This window comes from Camelina sativa, chromosome 16 (assembly GCF_030686135.1).
Source record: "Camelina sativa cultivar CO46 ecotype springtype chromosome 16, ASM3068613v1".
NCBI lineage: Eukaryota > Viridiplantae > Streptophyta > Magnoliopsida > Brassicales > Brassicaceae > Camelina > Camelina sativa.
Window position 1 is genome coordinate 8,430,430 of NC_141895.1, and position 21,452 is coordinate 8,451,881.

Genomic DNA, 21,452 nt, shown 5'->3' on the forward strand with positions numbered 1-21,452 from the left:
ACGAAATTATCTGTCAATTTGGATTTATAAAAGTGTGGTTAGGGTTTAGATTTTAATTAATCAAAGTTTTATGTCGATTTGGTTTATAAAAGAGGATTAAAATTTGAATTTTATAATTATAATGAAATTATGTTGGTTTGGGTTTTAATTTTACAATGATGTATACAAGTGAATAAAGGAGTAATTTTACAATCAATGTATATACATTAGGAGTGAACTCAAGTATTGTCCCTCCACAAATAATTCAAAGTAAATTCGGATTTATTGATTTAACATCCCTAATCAAAAGTTTATAAATTTTTTTAAAACAAAACTGTTAACACCATTTAAAATTAACAACAAATTACCTTTTAGATATCAATTTCTTTATAAACATTATCCTCGCTCTTTACTCTTGCGCAGGTATGAACCAAATAATTTATATAAAATAGAAAAAATTTGGGTTCACCCCTATCAAATTCTACAATTTGAAATATTTTGGCAAAACAACGACCTAGGATATATACGAATTATATAGAAAATTGGATATACCAAAGTATATAAACTGATTTCTACATATCATGCGACGAAAATCTGTAAATTGTTGTTTAGCTAAAAAAGTCTACACTGATATCTTCTTTTAGTAGAAATATCTATAAGAAAAAATTCAACAGGATTTTACTAAAGATCTGTAATTAAGCTCATTAGTCCCAAAATTCACAACAAAATACTTTAAACACAACAACACATTGATGATAACAAGATGAGAATATAAATAAATCAGACATAAGGACAAAGAAAACAAAAAAAAAAAAAACAAAACAAAAAACAAAAAAGACACATACAATAAAATTTAAAGAGACTGGCTTGGCGAATATTCTCTCTCAGTTCTGTCTCCATGTTCTTTAACTTCAACCCCACCATTGATGCACAGCAACTCCTTCATCTCTGAGTTTGCCATAGAGAGCCAAACACTCCCAATAAGCTCTACCATTCTTACTCTGCATCGTCCTTCCTCTTAGCCCTAAACCCTTTGGCTTGCACTCCAAGAAAAGCTCATCCACCATTTTGATCGACTTGCTCCTCATCATCTCTTCCACCACTTCCGCTTCCGCCTTCATCACCACGTATTCATCCTCCTTCACATTATCTTTCAGCCACTCCGTCATGCCCATTTTCTCAGATTCTAGGCTCATCTCATCGTTCACCGTCTCAATCTTGTACATCTCAAACTTCTGGTTCCTTGTTGGGTAGTTTTGAATAAACCATTCCGTTCCACTGCTTCCTTTTCCGTTGCCCACATCAATGAACACTCGCCTCGAGTAGCTCTCGAGGTCCATATTGTCTCCCATAAGGTCCGGGAGGTACCTTGTCCTTTTGAAGTACGTTCTTGACTTCCTGGAAGCTGCTCTTGGTGGTTCAAGGAGAACATCCTCTAGCTTTCTCAAAGCTTTTTCTTTGGTATCTTCTTCTGTGATGCCGAGAAGTTTTCTCCCTGTGGCAACTAAGCTCTGCTTTTTCTCTGTTTCCCCTGTTTTCCTCATCGTCATTACCGTGTACTCAGAGCTCTTTACGTAGACTATTTCGTAGTTTGGATGTTTCAAGAAACTTGGAGGAAGATCTTGAAGGTTGACTTGGACGGTCAGGATGCCGCCAACTTTGAGAATCCTGTCTATAAATTCAGCAGAGTCAATGTGACGAGAATGCGCAAAGGCGAAATCAAAGGTCTCGTTTGGGACCATGCTCTGCATCTCCTGATCGTTTGCAGATACAAGAAGCATATCAGTTTCGATCACTGTTTGAGAGTATGAAGAAACAGTGACCTCATCATCTCCACCACTTAGGAAGAGTGCTTTGTCTCCCATCTTAAAAAGACCTTCCTTCTCCAAATCGTTGAGAAGCAAAGGCAGTAGCTCAGGAAGGTCAGATTCAACCGACTTAGATGGATCGGTTGCAGAAGTAGCTCCATATTTCAGGAGACTCAACCAAGTAAATGACAGAAACAACAAAGCCAAAAGCGTTGATCTCATAAAGAGACTCAAGACTTCAGAACGAGAAGCCTTTAGGAAAGAATCCGTAGAGTTTAAAGATGAGCTTGAACGGTCTCTCTTTTTCAAGAGGTAGTGAAAATGCTTTTGGCACATGGAGTGAAAGTCTTGGACAGTAACAAACACCATATCTTTTTGTTATTGTCTTAAAAAAAAGCTGAGACAAAGAGAGAGAATGCGAAAAAAAGCGCAGTTGAAAGTTAAAGAATAGGAAAGAGAGAAGAGAAGAGAATAGAAAGCTAAAAGAGAATTCAAAGGAAGTAAATAAAGGAAGAAAGAAAAGGGAGCGAGCGAGAGAAGAGGCGAGCCTAGCGAGTGCAGAACCGGGCGGCAGTATGATTCCCACCGGTGAGAGATACGCGGCTACTCTTCAAATTAGACCAAAGGGACATCAACTGCCTCATCCTCTGAATCTCCATATCGCGGTTATCAACTAATATACCTCTTTCTTGCTCTCAATCTGCTATTTCATCATTAACGCTCTCACACACAAAAATAATATGTTTTTGTTTAAAATATAAGTTTTGTCTGGTAATCAATGGATCCTCAGATGTTGCTTCCAATTCATAGATAAACTCAAGGAAGCAACATATGGGATTTGAAAAAGAGAGAGAGAGCAGAAAGAGGTTTTTTGTTAAATTGATTTCTGTTGGCTGATTTCTTCAGGCTTAAGTTTTTCCTCTTTTTTTTTTTTTTGTATCCCGCAAGAGATGAGAGAGAGTTAGATTGAAATTATAAAGGGCTTTGCTGTTTTGTTTAAGCCTTTCTTTACGCCATACCTCTATCTATTTTAAGATCTTTTCCTTTAAATTCATGGGGGATCTTAACTTCTTATCCAAGTAACCTCACCACCTTCCTATATTAAGGTACGTCCACATCAGTGCTAACTCATTCCAGTTCTTAATTGTTTTGACTCTGTTTTAAGGTTAATGAAACAATAAACTCGTTGCACAGTTTACAAGAAGTTAAATTATCTTCTTACACGTATGTATATATTCTTTTACTTACACGTGTTTAGTTTGTTCTTCATTCATAATTATGCAATCATGTTGCTACAATAATATAAAGTTCACTTTGGCATAGTTAATCTCAAACCGATACCGATGACTCTCTCTCTCTCGTCTATGTAATGTAGCAAATATGATTACAAAGGATTTTCTCATTCTGAAACTAGAATGAGACATGACTCATGAGTGCAAATCAAATCAGAATTTACTTAGCAAATTTGATTGATTGCTAATGAAAAACTTATCATCTAAAACTAATAAAACAAATCATGATCTTCTCTTCCTTTACTTGGACTGGGATTTAATACCTTACATTACAGAGACTAACTTTAGTGTTTGCAATACGGGTTAAACTCAGGCCCGTCTTAAGGGGTGGCAGAGTACATTTTACAAGCGCTCATGCCAAATTTGTTATTTCAAAAAAAAAACTTTAACAGAAAGGGCCCAAGAAAAAAGAAAAAAAAAATTATAAGGTGGAAAAGGCCCAAAATTCTTTTTGGTTTAGGATTTTAGAAAATGCTGAGACGGCCTGGCTAAACTCCTCTTTGTCGACGTTCGTTCGTGGGAACCACATACCGTCGATGTACCGATCATTTCACACATACAACATTTCAACAATTTTATTTCTACACCCCCTATAAAATAGCATGTCTTCTTGGGTGGTAGGCTGGTAGAGCCATCCTTAATGAAAAAGTTTCTTTATTTTAGGTGTTATTTGTATCACCACTTGGCCACCTTAAAGTAATGGCTAGTTTTCTTGGACTATGATTTGCTGCATTTTATATTTTTGTAGGTAGGAGTAGCCACTAAACGTATGTAGTTATATCGTGTCTTGTTTCTAACCATGACTTTTAGTCACATATATACATCTACCATTGCGGTTTTATTAGCCATGGTTACTGAACCACGGCTTATTTTTCATTCATATGTTAACCATGGATGACGAAGTTGAACGACTGAATTTTTTTTTGGCTAAATTCAACTTTTCATGTAGCCCCATATAAGAAAATCTGCCGTTTCTAATTACTTCACTACAGTTTGTGACACTTTTTATATTAGTTTTTACAAACAACGATATAATTATTATTTTATTTTTTCATACAAATCAATCACTTTTCATCAACATGCAATAGTCTTTTTGTAGTGATATGGTCTATTTTTTGCCCAACTTACCTTATATTATACCCCCCCCCCCCAACTTTATAAATACGTATAGGTCATGCAATGCAAGGATAGTATAGAAAAGTATAGGTCAAGTCTATGATAATAAAGTAAATAAACAAGTAGCAGTTTTAAATATGAAGGTGATTAATGATTAGTTAACAGTTAACACAGTGATTAACAATGGATAATAAAACATTATAAGGTTGTGGAAACAAAGGGGCCGCCACAGACTCGATCGGGAACAAGAGAATTGGATTTAAAAGTAAAGTTTGTGAAAGTCATGTTGGAGAAAAATTTAAATTTGAGATTACATTTTTGTTTTTGTCATTTTGTGAACCTATAAATATAGAAATGTAATAAAAACTCAAGTTGGCCCATGTTGTTGCACTTTAAGTTAGGTAACAGATCAATTCCAACTCACCAATCATTATATTAACAAATTAAATTTAATAAATAAATGGCCCATATGCTAAAAACATGATCTTCGACAAAAGATCCTCTTTTCCTTTGTGTTGTGTTGTAGTGTTTTTGACGTGTAAATTGTAACTAGATTAATGTCTCTGTCAGTCTATCAATATGCTCTTTCGTATATATATTATAGTAACATCTAAAAACAACTTCTAACTCTTTTAATCATGATATCTCTATTACCTACAAATCTTGGATTATTCTCATGGGTAATAAGTATAACCGTATACGCATAGAGTCATAGAGAAATGCATATTTGAATTGAAATACGAAAATAAAGCATGGCCACAACACATAAGAAAGAAGTTTTCCATGGATAGTGTGGAGGATATGGAAGAATAGGAATCTGCAAATCTTTGAAGGTAAAGGTTTTTCTCCTATTGAGTCAGTGGAGAAGATTTATGAGTATTGTGCGCAACGAACAGATTCCAACGAAGAGCCAAGAGAAGAGAGTACACAAACAACTACTGCCCGAAGGTCTGTCCTTCAGAACTTTCATGATGGTAAGTGGAATCCCCCTCCTGATAGATGATTAAAATGTAATATTGGTATCGCATGGTCAAAAAGAAATCAGTTGGCAGGGAGTGCATGGGTACTAAGTGATGAGAGGGGAGAAGTGCTTATCCATAGCCGTAGAGCTTTCAAAGGGATAAATTTGAAGAATAAGACGAGTTTTGTTGGGCTTATCTGGGCAATGGAAAGCATGTTGCAACATCGTGTCAATAAGGTCATCTTTGCTTTCGAAGACAACACGGTGATAGCTTATATGCAAAGACCTCAAGTTTGGCCATCCTTTAAATGGGAAATCGAAGAACTGGGTAAGTTGCTAGAAGGCTTTTTGGAATGGAATCTTGTCTTAGAGGAATCATCAGCAAATAGAGAAGCTACTCTTATTGCTCAAAGTGTCACTAGGGATAATCGTATCAACTCCTATGTGGCGGAAAGCTCTCCTTCGTGGCTGAGGGAGCTCTTTGAGAATGAGAGAGTCCCATCCTCTCTTTTGAGCTGATATGTGAAGTTTAGACTTCCTTTGTTTTAAAAGGCTGGGGAACTTTTTTGGTAAATGTCATGTTAACACAAATGACTTAGTATAGAACTCATGGGACAGTCTGTTTTTAAGATTTGCCTCCCCTAATCGGGATCTTGTAACCTGGGTATTTTCACCTCTTTATTCAATATATACTAACCAGATGACAAAAAAAAAAAGAATTGAAATACGAAAATAGAAATGTATATATGTTTTCTGTTGTATTTAAATCTCGACTTGAAAATAGTCCATTAGACGTAGAGAACAGTAGCATTTTCAATGCTAAATAAAAACACCCATAAGAAATAAAATAACTAAGCAAATAGAAATACTAGATTAAACAAAAATTTAAAATAGTGAAGTTTTTTTAAATTCAAATGGTTAACGTTTTTTTTTATTAGAGTTTAATTTTCACTAAATCACGTTATCTCGAATAAGAGGGATTAAACTACTGATTCAAAAGATGTAAAATAAAAGAAATAAAAACAAAAGTATAATTTTTTACTTTTGTTTCTTTTACTTACACTACCTTGACCAATAATATCACACATTAATTCTGATCTGAAATATCCATATAAATACAGTTATGAGATTTTGTAAAAGAAAAAACAAATTATGCCATTGTTTGAAAAGACAATTCAGCTGCTCTATGAAGCAAGTCGATTCCATGATTAATCGGACAATTTTTCCTTAATCTAAAAGGAAAAAGAAAAAGACTTTTCATTTTTAATTCCAAAATTCAAAAGGGTAAATTGTAAAATATGATAAAGTATATGGGACTATTTTTTAAATACTAAAAGTAAGAAAAAACAAAAGGCCTTCAGACAAAAGAGAAAGCTTTTATTTTACTTTTGAGGACTAAATTCTCCAAAAATTTCTCTCTATCACCCTTCTTTGAGGTCAATAGAGATTCCTCTTCTTCTTCTTCTTCCTCAACTCAACGATAAGAGTTTCCAAAAGAGAAGAAGATCTCCGGTGGACTGAGGCAAAGCCGGAGTCATCATTTTCCAACTGCTCTTTTCTCCGATTTGGATCTGTCTTTCGACTGGTTAGTTTTCTTCTTCTTCTTGTTTTAGTTGGAACTTGTAACAAAGAAGACGAATCTGTTAGCTGATTGTCATAGTTTCTAAAAAAAGAAACTTTTTGATTTTACTTAAAAACTTTTTATGGATTTTTTATATTTAAAGTATAGGTAGTATCTGACTGTTTCACTGTTTGGTTGCTGGGAAATGAGGGATGATGACAAAAGAATAGTGATGAGCTTCGATGAGTAAGAAGTTTGATTAGTTGAGATTAGATAGTATTAGTCTGTGTATATGTTAATCTAGCTTAATGAGAAAGCAAACTATATGTGTGGGATGAGCTGGTCATGGTCTGGTCTGGTCTGGTCTGTATGAGCTGGTTCTGTGTTTGAACATGATGTTGCATTGATCTCTGTTTGATGTTATTATCAAAAACGTTTCCCTTAATGTATGAGCCTTCTGCCTTCTAAGGTCAACCATAAAAAGACCTGCTTTGTGGGTTTTGATGCATTGGTTTAAATAATCAGATCTATCTGTTCCATTGATCTTTTGTTGTTTGCATTGATCTTTTATGTTATTTTGGCAGGCAAGAGTGGCTGTTAGGTAATGGCAAGCTCCAAAGGATCACAGAGTGTTAGAAACTTGATGTACCCAGGAAAGCATGCTTTGCTCCCTCCAAAAATCCCGTTTCCTAGTGTATCAGCATCATATTTTGAGTACATTCCTAGTGGTTTGATTGGTTCAAGGAACAGTCAGAAGCTTGGTGATGTGAAAACGCACCATCAGAGGACTTCTTCCGAGAGCCATTTGGTAGAAGAGCTTCCTTTTTGGCTTGATGATCTTCTCAATGAGCCAGAGAGTCCTGCTCGCAAATGTGGTCATCGACGTTCATCAAGTGACTCTTACGCGTATCTAGACGTGGCTAATGCTACAAACATAAGTTTGACACTCCAAAATGATTTCAGTTATAGGAATACTGTTTCTTCCAGGGGGATGCAAGAGCTTGATCGGAATAAAAATGCTCAGGATGCTGCCTTCTACCCTGATGCTAACTTTCTGAAACAGAAGAGTCGACAGCGGGATTCTTTGGTGGCTTCTGGGGCTCGTCCTTCTTGGCTACCTTTCCCTCGAGAGAGCGGTGGTGGGAAAAATATGGGATCATCATATATGTCTCAAGAAGCAACAGTACTATCAGAAAGAAAGAATTACGCTGAACCTCTTTCTCATGATCCGAACTCGAAGTTGTACTCTTCAGAGGAAAACAACTCCAATCCTTCGCCTGTGACTTATGAAGCTGACAACACAAAACGAGCCAAGCAGTATGTGATCTCTTTGCTCATTCTTGATATATTTACATATATATATATATAGCAATTGATATTGAGATATATTCATTACCATTTCCTCCCTAGTGAATGACCCAATCGGCTTTTTGATTCTTTGTGATATGATATTTGGTCTCATTGACTTGAGATAACTTACATCTTTGAATAATATTATCATAAATATCATATGTCAGGTAGTAAAAGATGAACAATACTGATAACATTTATGGAATGATTAGTGATATTGGACTTTAATTTTTAGTATTATAACATAGTTAGTTGGTGGTTCCTGCAGGCAATTTGCACAACGATCACGAGTTCGTAAGCTCCAGTACATTTCTGAGCTAGAAAGGAATGTACAAACATTGCAGGTAAGGCCAACAAAAAATAAAAATCTTGCATTTAAAGAGAGAGTTGGTGAAATATGTATTTGATAACAATTTTTGGAGCACTTAAGTATGGTTTTCTTTGGTTTCTATAGGCAGAAGGCTCCAAAGTTGCAGCTGAGCTTGATTTTCTCAACCAGCGGAATCTTATTCTGAGTATGGAAAATAAAGCTCTTAAGCAACGACTCGAAAGTATAGCTCAGGAGAAGCTTATCAAACAATGTGAGTTCTTGCACCCATCTAAAAAAAAAGATTCTTTTAGGTTCTTTAGATTCGAAGTTCAAGCTCTAGGCTAGAGTATGAGTTTGTAAGTATTAGTGATTGAACAGTACGTAGTCATACCAAACAACCATCTCACACATTGTATGTTCTGACATGGAAAAGAGAATCCTATTTTGTATCAAAGAAGTATGCTAGACTCATAATTTAAGTTCTTTAGATTCAAACTCTAGTCAGATGTTATGAATTTTTCAGTTTGAGCTAGACTGAATAATACTTTTCTAAATTTTGTTTTTTTTAAAGTTATTATTCATATGCTTGTGTTAAAGAAACTAACCAACAAATTTTGCTGTATTTCAAAGCAACCATAACACACTTTTTATTTATGACTTGGAAAAGAGAATTCAATTTGTAGCAAAGTAGTAGTACAGATTCATACTTGAGATTGTATAGCTCATGAGTTCCCTCTATTATCCAGTGGAACAGGAAGTGTTGGAAAAGGAGATTGGAAGACTTCGAGCGCTGTATCAGCAACAACAACAAACTCAGAAACCATCAGCCACTCGCGGACGTACTACTGGCAAAGATCTCGAGTCTCAGTTCTCCAGTCTTTCCCTGAACACCAAGGATTCCAACTGTAGGCATGACTCTGTATCTGTGATGGGTCAATTCCACTTTTAGTCTACCCAATGGTTCATTAGATCATCAAGGACTTGGTATTCAAACAATATCATGCCCTAATCTACTGCCTCACCACGTTTTTAACTCCCCGGTCATTGTTTTTCTTTCTTCTTATGGTTGACAAGTTAACTCACCAGTGCACCTGGAAACCTATATTAATTCCAGCAGATGGCTTGCCTGAGGTGGTTTAGTTCGAAGATCAGACACCTGGACTTCATTTATCTGGTGATTGTTGTAGCGACTTTGTGATATGGGACAAAATAAAACACTCATCTCTGGAGTTGTACTATGAATCTCCACTGTTTGTTTGTATTTTATGTTACTGGTAAAAATGGTGCATTCCCTTCGAGTGAATGCTTCATGTAAAGTTGATGGATGACATTTTCTGTACTTTCCTAAGTGTCAGCATATTTGATTGCTTTTTAACTCTGCCTCGGTCCTTATAGGCACATCTCTACACTTGTTTCATTACTCTTTGTCAAGACGTATAGTGCTTAATTTGTTTGTCCAAAGAAAAGAAAAAAGAAAAAAGGAAAAGAAAAAAAGGAAAAAAAAATGTTCATATTTACAGTCTATTGAAGTATAATCTTTGAAGTATTGACGGGTAAAACAACCCAATTTGAAAGTGCATAATCTTTTTTTTTCCAAGACCATTTACAGTCTTAAAGAGTATAGTTTCTTTCACTTTTTTTTTTTTTGGTTCAGAAGTGTCATTTACCTAATGTATAAAAAAGTTAAAAACAATAAGAGTATCTAGTGGGATAAAATCATAAAAGACTTTTGATAAATCTTACAAAACTAAAATATATATATGGGAGGGGATACGGAGGTGGATTGGATGAGCTGTCCCCACCTGCCAAATTACGCACGCTTCGCTGTCCAAAAGATGCTTATCTGTTCTTTTCCCAATTCGACAAATCTATTAAACTAATACCAAGAATTCAAGAAACATGTGTGTCGCTCCAAAGTCTTTAACATGGTTAAAATGCAAGTTCTCAGTTCTCTTTAATTCTGATACGAGCAGTAGAGACATAGGATTTAAGCTTTCATTGGTAACCATAGTAGTAGACATAGACATAGGATTTTACAAAAAAAAAGGTATAACCTCTCGTATGGTCGTATCCCTTTTGTGAACACATGTGATAACATCATGAATCACTTATCTAACGTCACATGCACTTTTAAATGTCTCATGTCGCTCATCTAAGATCTAACTATTCAGAGATACTATTATAACAATTTCATCGCACAAATTAGAATATTTTAAAGAATAATAGTATCACATTATTTTTCTTATTGTGGTTACTACCAACGGAATGGAATCCTACATCTTATAAAGATCTTATTAACTTCATTTACTTTTATTTAAAATCGATTTCTTATTTTTGTTATTTAATATTTCATGTCTTTATGTTTTTAAAATGAAATATCTAGTTCGATTCTCTATATTGTTATTTCTAAAATTGTATAAGTAAACTTTTTTTTTGGATTACCATAGTGAAATCATTAATTAATGTCTAAATTTATTTATTTGATCATAAATTACATAGTTGTGAATGGTAGTCACTTTTAAAGTAAAAATTGGATGAAAACTAAATTCAACGTTTGAGTTAAAAATAAAAAGTTAGATAATTTATCATTTTCATCTCTTTAAATAAATAAAAAAGAGTTTTTCTCCCTTTTTAAAAAGATGAACAAAATAAAAACTATTCTATTATTTTCATCTCATTTATCTTAAGAAATAGTTACAAAAATAATAAAACAATTTAAAAAAACTAAATTATCTTTTTAATCTTATTTTTATGTAAATGGAAAAAGTTAATAAAACTCACTTTGTGGGTGGATTATGGTTGGGAAGAGACAATAACAACAAAATTATGAAAGGTCATCTTAATTTCTTTCTTCCCCTAATTAATTAAATTAATGGGCTAATCCACCTTTATAATCACAATAAACTAATCAATGTTTTTTTTTTCTTAATGACGGGAAAAAAAAAAACTACAAAATTAAATAATAATAATTCGGGTTTGCTGGAAAAGTCATCTACCTGCTTTTTACATCATCAAACCCTTTTCTCATCTCTCTCTCTCTTAGATGTTGTTCAGACGAAGAACAAGACAAGAGTCAAACTGAGAAACACAAGTACTTTACACATGAAGGCGACAATCGAATCATCCATACTCGTTTCATTTTCTTCTTCTTCTTCCACAAAACCCTAATTCCAATTTCATCTCTGTCCCTTTCCCCTTTCTCCCACAAAAAAAAATGGATCTCTCCGACATCCGTAACAACAACGACACCGCCGCCGCCGTCACCACCGGATTAGGTGGAGGAGCAAGACAACTAGTTGACGCATCTCTCACAATCGTCCCCAGATCTACACCCTTAGAAGACTCAACACTCTCAACAACAACAACGGCTGCGGTGGCGGCGACTACAACGAAGCGTTCTACTAAAGACCGTCACACGAAAGTCGACGGAAGAGGACGACGGATTCGTATGCCAGCGCTTTGTGCGGCTAGGGTTTTTCAGTTGACGAGAGAGTTAGGTCATAAATCTGATGGTGAAACTATCGAATGGCTTCTTCAACAAGCTGAGCCGGCGATTGTTGCTGCTACAGGTACTGGTACTATTCCGGCGAACTTTTCTACTTTGAGTGTTTCGCTTCGTAGCAGCGGATCGACTCTTTCGGCGCCGCCGTCTAAATCGGTGCCGCTTTACGGTGCTCTTGGATTGACTCATCACCACCAACATCAGTTTGATGAACAAGGAGGTGCGTTTGCGGCTGCGGCAGCTCATGCGGCGCCGCTTTTAGGGTTTCATCATCATCTTCAACAGCACCACCACCACCACCAGAATCAAGCTCCGGTGGAAACGATTCCTGACGGTGAGAATTTCTCCAGGAAACGGTATAGATCGATTGATTTGTCTAAGGAAGACGATGATGATAGGAAACAGAACGAGAGTAAGTCTTTAAAAGAAAGTGAAACTCCGGATCCTGCGGCGGCGCCGATGTGGGCGGTTGCTCCGACGAGTAGGTCTAGCGGTGGGAACACTTTTTGGATGCTTCCGGTGCCACCCGGTAATCAGATGGAGAGTAGTAGCAATAACAACAACAACTCGGCGGGCCACCGTGCTCCTATGTGGCCATTTGTGAACTCTGCTGGAGCTGGAGCTGCGACTCATTTTATGGCGGGAACAGGGTTTAGTTTTCCGATGGATCAGTATAGAGGGAGTCCTCTTCAACTAGGCTCGTTTGTAGCTCAGCCGCAGCCGACTCAGAACTTAGGTCTAAGCATGCCGGACTCGAAACTCGGGATGTTAGCCGCTTTGAACGCGGCTTATTCGAGAGGCGGAAACGGGAACGGGAATGGGGAACAAGCGGTTGAGCATCAAGAGAAGCCGCAACAGAGTGATCATGATGAGGAAAGCAGAGAAGAGAACTCCAATAGCTCTGAGTGAGTTGATGTAAAACTAATCATATGAGATCATTTGAAATTGGTAAGAAATTAATTCTAAGCGTTTTGTAGCGGGTTGCGTTTGATTTGCTCGCTGTGACATTTGTGTGTTGTTGTTTAGTAGTCTTGTCTTTTGTGTGAAGAAATTGTTAGGTTTGGGTCCAAATGGACTCTCGTGGGTAGAGAATGTTTTCATTGTATAGTAGGAAAGAATGATAGGACCCGTGATTTGTTTTTCTATTTCTCATTTTTCATTGTTGATTTTCTTATATTTTTGTAGGACTTATTTTGCATTTGAAACAAAAAAAAAAAGATTTGCATAATTTAATCGCAATTCTTGTCTCTGTTTTTCCCTCGATTTGAGAACTTTGTATACATACTAACAAAGAGTCAAAGAGGACAAGGATGTGAAACTCATCCACTAGAGTACGTGTAGTTGTACCTTGAGGACCTGAGTTTAAAGCTTCCGGATTTAATACTTTCTTTTTCGACCACATTGGCACAAGGATCTTACAGTTTTTTCTAGTCTATGCCTAAAATATGTCGTGTCAGGTGAAAGGAGAAGCCAAGTTATCTTACATTTGTGACTATCTCGTGCCCCAGAGCTCAACTTTGGAGCCACTGTATGAGTACACAAGTGCAGTAGACATATGGTCCACAGGTTGTGTCATGGCTGAACATCTTGGGCCGGTTGGAGCACTACTTTTGCATTACCTATATGATTTTTGTTCTCGGTTCGTGCTCTCGTGGACTTGTTTATGCAGCCTCGCAAACTAGATTTTAAACTACTTTGTATATATATGACTTGCCAGGCTAACGAACTAGATTTCAAACAAAACCTCTATTAATTAACTGCATTAGCCCCAAATTAACAAATTCTGGTTCTATCATGAGTTAGAACCTTTATAGGACAAAATTATATATCTTATTATATAAAGTATGGTTTCAAAAGTTACTAACTCACCATTGTCATACATGTCAATTTCAAAAATTATTAACTCACCAGATCGTGACAAATGTCAATTTTACACAATTTCTAATTTTAAAAGAATTTTTTTTTACTAATTCACCAGATCGTGACATGACACATGTCAATTTCAAAAGTTACTAATTCACCAGATCGTGACAAGTGTCAATTTTACACAATTTCTAATTTAAAAAAAAAAAATCTTACTAACTCACCAGATCGTGACAAGTGTCAATTTCAAACTTACTAACTCATCAGATTGTGACAAATGTCAATGTTACACAAATTTCCAATTTTAAAAGAAAAAATCTTTGTAAAAAATTAAGAAATAAAAAAATTACTAATCATAAAATAAATTATAAATATAACTTTACGATAAAGATAAATATAGTTTCTAAAGAAAATCCTTCTACAATAATTATATTTATTCAAAACAATCCTATGTTATATTGAAATTTTGGCCTAATCCTAAAAAAAAAAAAAAAAAAGATATGTAGTCTCTCAAATATTTGTCATATAGAGAGAGAGGAAGAGGTTATTCCAATGTATCAAACTCAAATAGAATTTTTAAACATGAGCACTAGAGATCGAAACTGAAACTGTGAAAAGAATGAAAAGTCACCCAACAAAAGAAATATAACTACTATGAATAATGATCAGATTGTTATGATGGAGAAGACGCTTAGAGGTGAACCTCATATGCGGCTGAAACTAGTTACACTAGATGCATGAGTCAACAAACTAAATTAATGAGTAAGTATAAAACTCATATGCGGATGAAACTAGCTACACTAGAGGCCTGAGTCAGCAAACTAAATCAATGAGTAAGTATAAAACTCATATTCAGCTTCACATACATATTTTTTCATCATTGACTAATATTATTTTACAAAATATAGTGATCCCAGCTTACAACTATGCAACTAAGAAAAATTCAAACTCATTAAATTTAACCACATATATCTGGAAGAGAATCTGACAAAAAAGGATAATTGAAGATATTTTTGATGTCAAAAAGGATAATTGAAGATATTTTTGATGACAAAAAAGGATAATTGAAGATATTTTTGATGACAAAAAAGGATAATTGAAGATAACAATAAAGATAATCATGCTCTAAAACAAAAATGAAGATGTCTCCGCAATAAAGCGTCAAACAAGCCTCGTAACAATTCTATTAATATAATAATTATACAGTTAAATAAAATTACATAAAATAACATTTTTTTTATCAAACAAAATAACATTATTTTATAAAAGTGTTATTGTTCTTTATGCAGAAAACAATAAAGGAGAAGACAATGACTTATTGACATGTAATTATCTTGAGGCTTTGGTGTGGAAATCTGAAAGTCTTAAACAAAGTGGAAAAAAGTTGAAATTTTTGATTTGTTGTCAACAAGGACGAGTTGTGCTACAACTATCTCGACAACCTCCAACTTACTTAGATGACTTATTGTCACGGTCAACATCGTTCGGAACAATATATGAACATATAATTCAACGCTTGCTTTTACATCAATGAGTGGAAAAATTGATTATGATATCAATTCAGGAAATGGTCCCTTCACTTTTCGTATGCATGGTAAAAATTACCACAAAATTGGATCTCTACTACCAGACGAAGGAGCTCTACCACGTTTTGTGTAGCTATACGTATATGATACCGCTCATGAACTACAAAATTGTCTTAATGCACTTGCCAAAAGAAAAAAAACAATGAGTTGAATGAAAGTATTCTCAGCGGATTAATTGATTGACATGCTTGACGAATACAACGAGTTAGCTTAAGTGTTCAGAATTGCTAGAGATAGATACAAATCCGGAACAATTGAAGAATACTTAATCAGATTAGTAAAAAATAAAAAACGTGGTAGACAATTTGACCTTCCACAAGGAGACGAGATAACTGGACTTATTGTGGGTGACATGTCTATTCCAAATTGTGAGAGAGATATTATAGTGCATCCAAAAATGCACAAATCACAATAAATCAACTCTTTACATCCATGGTACATGTATCTACAATGTCCTTTATTGTTTCCATATGGTGAACAAGGTTATAAGGAAAAACCTTTCCATATAGAGAAGGATATACTACGAAGAGGTCATATGTTACAATGTGCGAGTATTATGCATACCAAATACATTCAAGATTGACATCTCTAAGAACGATAATTCGTTCAGGCCGTCTTTTCCATCAATATGTAGTTGATGCATACACTGCTATTGAGCAAGAACGTAGGAACTTTTATCTGTATAATCAGAAAAAACTTAGAGCAGACCAAGAAATAATTTCATTATATTCGTTCACAGGCGGACCGCTATACATGGTAGATAATTATCGAGACGCAATGACAATATGTAGACGGTATGGAAATCCGAACTTTTTCATTACAAGAACAGCAAATCCAAAATGGGAAGAAATGAACGAACATATAAAATGAGATTGCAAATGAGAGACCTGATATTAAATGTCGTGTATTTAAAATGAAATTGGAAGAACTCCTGAAAAACCTACAAGATGGAGTCTTTTACGGCCCTATTACAGCAGGTACAAATATAATTTATTACCAGATATTATCTTTTGTTATATTTGATAAAGATGCGTAAAATTTCACCGGAAAACTGCAGAAATCGAAAGAGCTACAAATTTTATAGAAAATTGTTTTATTGTATGGATTAATATATTTAGACTTGAAATTCAATTAATTGTTATTATGTTGTTCATATAGATAAAAAGGTAATTTGGGCGAAAAAGAATTAGAAAATGTTCCCATTCAATTGTTGGAAATACTTATTTGAGGAATGAATTTGATTTTATTTTTTTTATAAGTCTATGCATAAAATTAGGTTTTTATACAGTTATTTTAATTTGGTTTTAACTCATCGTTAGGATATGTTTTATTTTTATTATATCAAATAAGATAAGTGATACAAAAGTTTGGATTTCATGAATGTTAGGTTAATAATTATTTAAAAAACATATCCTTAGGATATGTTATATTATTTAATTAAAAGTAATAATATAACGTATATGTAATTTAAAACCAAGCATACATAAACAATGCACATATCACTAAAAATATAAGAATGGATGACCTCTAATAAACATATACATATATATATATATATATATTTATATTCTATAATTATATATAATATACTGATTAAAAATAAACAAAACCCGTGCAACGCACAGGTCCATCTCTAGTTTGTGATATAGTATCCTTTGAGTTTAAAACTAATGAGAACGACTGTTGGTACCGCGATTAGTCACCTCAGGTCATGGGCCTTAGCCCATGACCAGCAAGCCATACGGGCCAAAGTTACGTAAGAGCCCAGCCCATCATGCTCGATTGGAGAAGTGAAATAGAGCATAACGGCGGGTGAATCACCTCGGAGATCGGAGGATTGGTCAAAGATCTCATTTATTACGGAGTGCGAGATCTTTGGGCCTTAATTGGATATGACATTAATTGTAATGGCTTAGTATAAATAGGGGGTCCAAAAAACTTCTAGGGGGACAAGAATACTTATTTTTTACTCTCTCAACTTTCTACTTCTAAAATCAGTTCGGAACTACTACGGTAGTAAGTACCTTCGTCCACAAATCACTTCGAGAGGAGAATCCAGTTTCGGTTCTCACATTTGGCGCTAGAAGGAGGGTGGTTACTACCCTTTACCCTCAATAGTTCCGACCTCTGTCAGATCTACGTTATACAACGCTACCATGGCTCATGAATCCTCCAACCAGGTAACTTTGGAAACAATACAAAAATTATTGCAGGATTTGGCAGAGAAATCAGAGAGCTAGCAAGCAGCTTCGAATATTGAGGGTAAAGGGTAGTAACCACCTTATCCGATCGTTTCAACGGTCTGGAAGGGCAAGTGTCAATTTGGTTGGAAACGATCGCCGCTACTGTCGCCGATCTTTCAACTTTGCAGCATATGCCGATCGTGTTGAGTTTCAAACTCGGACTTGAGCAAAAGCGCAAGTGCTAGCAGATTTTCTCATCGAATTGCCACTCGCCAGTTCGGCCGAGGATAGCGTCGAAGGACCTTGGGGCTTGTACGTAGATGGAGCTTCCTCTAGGACTGGAGCCGGAATCGGTGTTCTCCTTAGTTCACCTACAGGCGAAATGATCGAGCAGTCGTTCCGTTTGAATTTTGGTGTGTCCAATAACGAAACAGAATACGAGTCATTCCTAGCCGGACTTCGCCTTGCAATAGGGATTGGCGTTAGGCATCTCAGAGATTTCTGTGACTCACAGTTGTTTGCAAGCCAGTTTTCTGGAGAGTACGAAGCCAAAGACGGGCGAATGGAAGCTTACTTGGCTGCGGCTCGGGCGTTAGCATCGACTTTCGACGACTTCGAGGTTACAAAGATTCCGCAAAGCGAGAACTCCGCAGCAGACGCTTTAGCTTCACTGGCCTCAACTTTAGACCCCACGGTAACAAGAGTCATTCCGGTTGAAGTTATAGAGTATCCGAGCATACGCTTGGAAGTTTTGAGCGTCGTAACCAGGGCGATGAGAAAAAGAGAAGCGGAGGAGGTAGCTCGCGCTCCTTTATCCGATACTCAAAGCCACTCCCTCACCTCTTGAGGGGACAAACACTGACACCACAGTCCGCACTCTAGAGCAGTCTCATTCACCTAGCCGCAAACTGCCTGTCGTTCTACGTCAATCCTCAGGCAATACAACCACTGATAATTGGGGGGCAGACGATTGGCGGACTCCGATATGGGCTTATCTTGAGAAAGGCGATCTCCCGGCTGATAAGTGGGATGCGAGGAAGCTTAAGATCATCAGTGCACGGTATTGCGTTTATGTTCAAGGACTCCTGCGTCGTAGCATCGCTGGTCATTACTTAACATGCATTGCTGGTAAAGAGTACGCAGCGTTAATGCGGGCCGTTCATGACGGGCCCAATGGCAACCACTCCGGAGGCCGCACCTTAGCCTTAAAATTTGAGAGACAGGGTTATTTCTGGCCAACTATGCTCGCTGATTGCGAGGAATATTCCCGAACCTGCGAGAAATGCCAAAAACATGCTCCAACAATTCATCAGCCTACCGAGCTCCTGTCCTCTGTGTCCACGCCTTACCCATTTATGAGGTGGTTTATGGATATTATTGGTCCCTTACATCGGGGTCCGGGAGGAGTTCAGTACGTGTTAGCCCTTACTGATTACTTCTCCAAATGGATAGAAGCAGCGGCATATGCAGCTATGACTAGTGAGCAAGTTAAACAGTTTGTGCTAAAAAGTATAATCTATCGATACAGCGTGCTGTACGAGATCGTAACAGATAATGGCCCGCAGTTCATCTCCTCGTAGTTCAAGAACTTTTGTGCGAAATGGGGAATATGACTTAGCAAGTTGACCCCTTGCCATCCGCAAGGAAATGGGCAAGCTGAAGCCATGAATAAGGTTATTCTGGCAAATCTGAAGAAACGGCTGGACTCCCGGAAAGGACGTTGGCCGGACGAATTACAAGGTGTACTTTGGGCAATCCGAACTACACCTCGCCGGGCCACCAACAAAACACCCTTTTCTTTAGTCTACGGGGTTGATAACGTAGTCCCAGTTGACATAGAGGTTCCCGGAGTCCGCACAACATTAAACCCGTCTCGGGCTGCGGAAAATGAAGCATTCTTACAAGACACTCTTGATGTCATAAATGAGAGATGGGACTGGGCCTTGGTTCGAATGCAAAACTACCAAAATGCTGTAGCCCGTTACTACAACTCCAAAGTCCGAGGTAGGCCTTTGGCGGTTGGCGATATGATGCTTCGGAAGGTCTATGAGAACACCGAGGAGGAAAATGCGGGAAAACTAGGAATCATCTGGGAAGGACCATACAAGATCACAAGCGAGATCCGAAATGGCATTTATCGGCTGGAAGATTCAAATGGGAAACCCATACCGAGATCCTGGTATTCTTTGCACCTGAAACGCTTTTATGGTTAGTTTGGTCTCAAGTATGTATCGAACTACAACTAGCTTGATCCCGGAAAGGGTACGTAGGCAACCCGCTTCGGGTCCAGCTATTTATATCAAATAAACTTCCTGTTGTAAATATCTCGTTTTCAAAATCGAAGTTCTACTTCGTTAAAGTCATTTGAACCGAAGTCTCACTTTGTAAACTCTCTTTGAAAACCGGAGTCTCACTCTGTAACTCTTTCTTAAACCGAAGTCTTACTTCGTAAAATTTTATCGAAGATCGAAGTTCCGCTTTATAGACTTTTAGTGAATCAGAGTCTCTCTTCATAAAAGTTTTTTTATCAAAAATCGAAGTTCTACTTCATTAAAGTCATTTAAACTGAAGTCTCACTTCGTAAACCTTTTATTATCGAAAATCGAAGATCTACTTCGTTAAAAGTATTTAAACCGTAGTCTCACTTCGTAAACCTTTTTACTTAAAATCGGAGTCTCACTTCGTAAAATTTTATCGGAGATTGAAGTTCCACTTCGTAAACTTTTATCGGAGATTGAAGTTCCGCGAACCGAAGTCCACTTTGTACTTTCCTTGAAGTTGAAAGCACCTTTAGTTAAAATCCGAGTCTTATTGTGTACTTTCTAATGTTTGTTTGAAATCAGCTTCCTAAGTCGTTATAAATCGAGGTCCTCTTCATAGAAGACTTAGTAAGCGAAAAACATATAACGAGTAAGCTAAATTAAAAGTAGAATAATTTTAGTCCCGGGCTGTCACTCCGACCAAAAACCCCGAACAAAGTCTAGCAAGGCGAAAATAAAATAAACAAAAGGGGGCAACTCGTGCCAAAACAACCCCAAACTCAGTCTATTGCTCGTCTAAAGCGGGGACACGGTCAGACGAAGCAACTTCACCTACTTCGGGAGGAGTCACATTAACCTCAGCGATTCCCACCTCCGCGGCAAGGTCCAGCTCCGCAGTGTTGCTCAAAATGAGGTCCAGTTCCTGGTTCGACAGTTGTCTGAAGTTAGTCCCAGATTCATCAAGGGTGATGCTCAGGGGGGGGGGGGCTCTTTGCATAGCAGCTCGGGCTAATCCACCAATAGCTCAGAAAATGCGGAAAGATCAAAGTCACGGATGGTTACCTTCGCGACTTCACCATCAGCCTTCTCCTCATCAGCCCGCAGGATCCCGAGCTCCTCCTCGATGTCCTGAATTTCCCCCCGAGAGATCTCCTTGATGAGCATCCGGTTGGCCCTAATCTCAGCAGCTCGGATCTGGGCAGGAACCAACCTCTCCGTCTCCTCGAAGTGTATCTTCACTTCCTCGATGAGTGGGCGGAGAGTTTTCCTCAGTGATTGCCTCTTTTCCCTCCGTGCCTTTTCCATCTTGCAGCTGTTACCGGCCTCCAGAAGCTGGTTGCGGATCTCGATCTCATGGGGCCTGTTCTTGGCGATTTTCTCGTTCTCCGCGGCTTTGAGGTAGAGCTCACCAGCCTTCTTTAGCTTTCCCCGAAGGGATTCATTGGCTATCCCGAGGTCCAACACCTCGACCTCAGCTTTCTTCATTCGAGCTCGGATCTGCTCGGCCTTCTCCACGGTCTTAGCGTTAATAGCTTCCAACCGGGTAAACTCCGCTACTTGGGCTTCGAGGTCAGTCACCTTCTGTTGAAGTGCAGCCACTTCGAATGTGGACGGGGATGCGAACAGCTGTTCCTCGTAAGATGCCACCAAGTTGTTGAACTCGATCATCACCTGTTAAAA

The 21,452-nt window shown here is 37.2% G+C and overlaps 5 protein-coding genes across 5 annotated transcripts; 4 read left to right on the forward strand and 1 right to left on the reverse strand.

The window, feature by feature from the left end:
* Positions 1-655: 655 nt before the first annotated feature.
* LOC104750217 (uncharacterized) lies at positions 656-2,733 on the reverse strand. The gene has a single exon (XM_010471983.3). It carries the CDS (start codon positions 2,154-2,156, stop codon positions 891-893), a length of 1,266 nt encoding a protein of 421 aa, XP_010470285.1. The 5' UTR covers positions 2,157-2,733; the 3' UTR covers positions 656-890.
* Positions 2,734-4,871: 2,138 nt separating this feature from the next.
* LOC104753510 (uncharacterized) lies at positions 4,872-5,872 on the forward strand. The gene is made up of 3 exons (XM_010475754.2): positions 4,872-4,875; positions 4,966-5,169; positions 5,248-5,872. Exons 1-3 carry the CDS (start codon positions 4,872-4,874, stop codon positions 5,673-5,675), a joined length of 636 nt encoding a protein of 211 aa, XP_010474056.1. The 3' UTR covers positions 5,676-5,872.
* A 516-nt stretch (positions 5,873-6,388) lies between these two features.
* Positions 6,389-9,752, forward strand: LOC104750218 (uncharacterized protein At4g06598). The gene is made up of 5 exons (XM_010471985.3): positions 6,389-6,741; positions 7,302-8,034; positions 8,336-8,411; positions 8,522-8,648; positions 9,124-9,752. The coding sequence occupies exons 2-5, from the start codon at positions 7,322-7,324 to the stop codon at positions 9,324-9,326; spliced, it is 1,119 nt and encodes a 372-aa protein (XP_010470287.1). The 5' UTR covers positions 6,389-6,741; positions 7,302-7,321; the 3' UTR covers positions 9,327-9,752.
* Positions 9,753-11,226: 1,474 nt separating this feature from the next.
* LOC104750220 (transcription factor TCP8) lies at positions 11,227-13,024 on the forward strand. The gene has a single exon (XM_010471986.3). It carries the CDS (start codon positions 11,592-11,594, stop codon positions 12,786-12,788), a length of 1,197 nt encoding a protein of 398 aa, XP_010470288.1. The 5' UTR covers positions 11,227-11,591; the 3' UTR covers positions 12,789-13,024.
* Positions 13,025-19,175: 6,151 nt separating this feature from the next.
* On the forward strand, positions 19,176-19,724 carry LOC147925298 (uncharacterized). Its single transcript, XM_087492566.1, has one exon. The coding sequence runs from the start codon at positions 19,176-19,178 to the stop codon at positions 19,722-19,724; it is 549 nt and encodes a 182-aa protein (XP_087348692.1).
* Positions 19,725-21,452: the final 1,728 nt, after the last annotated feature.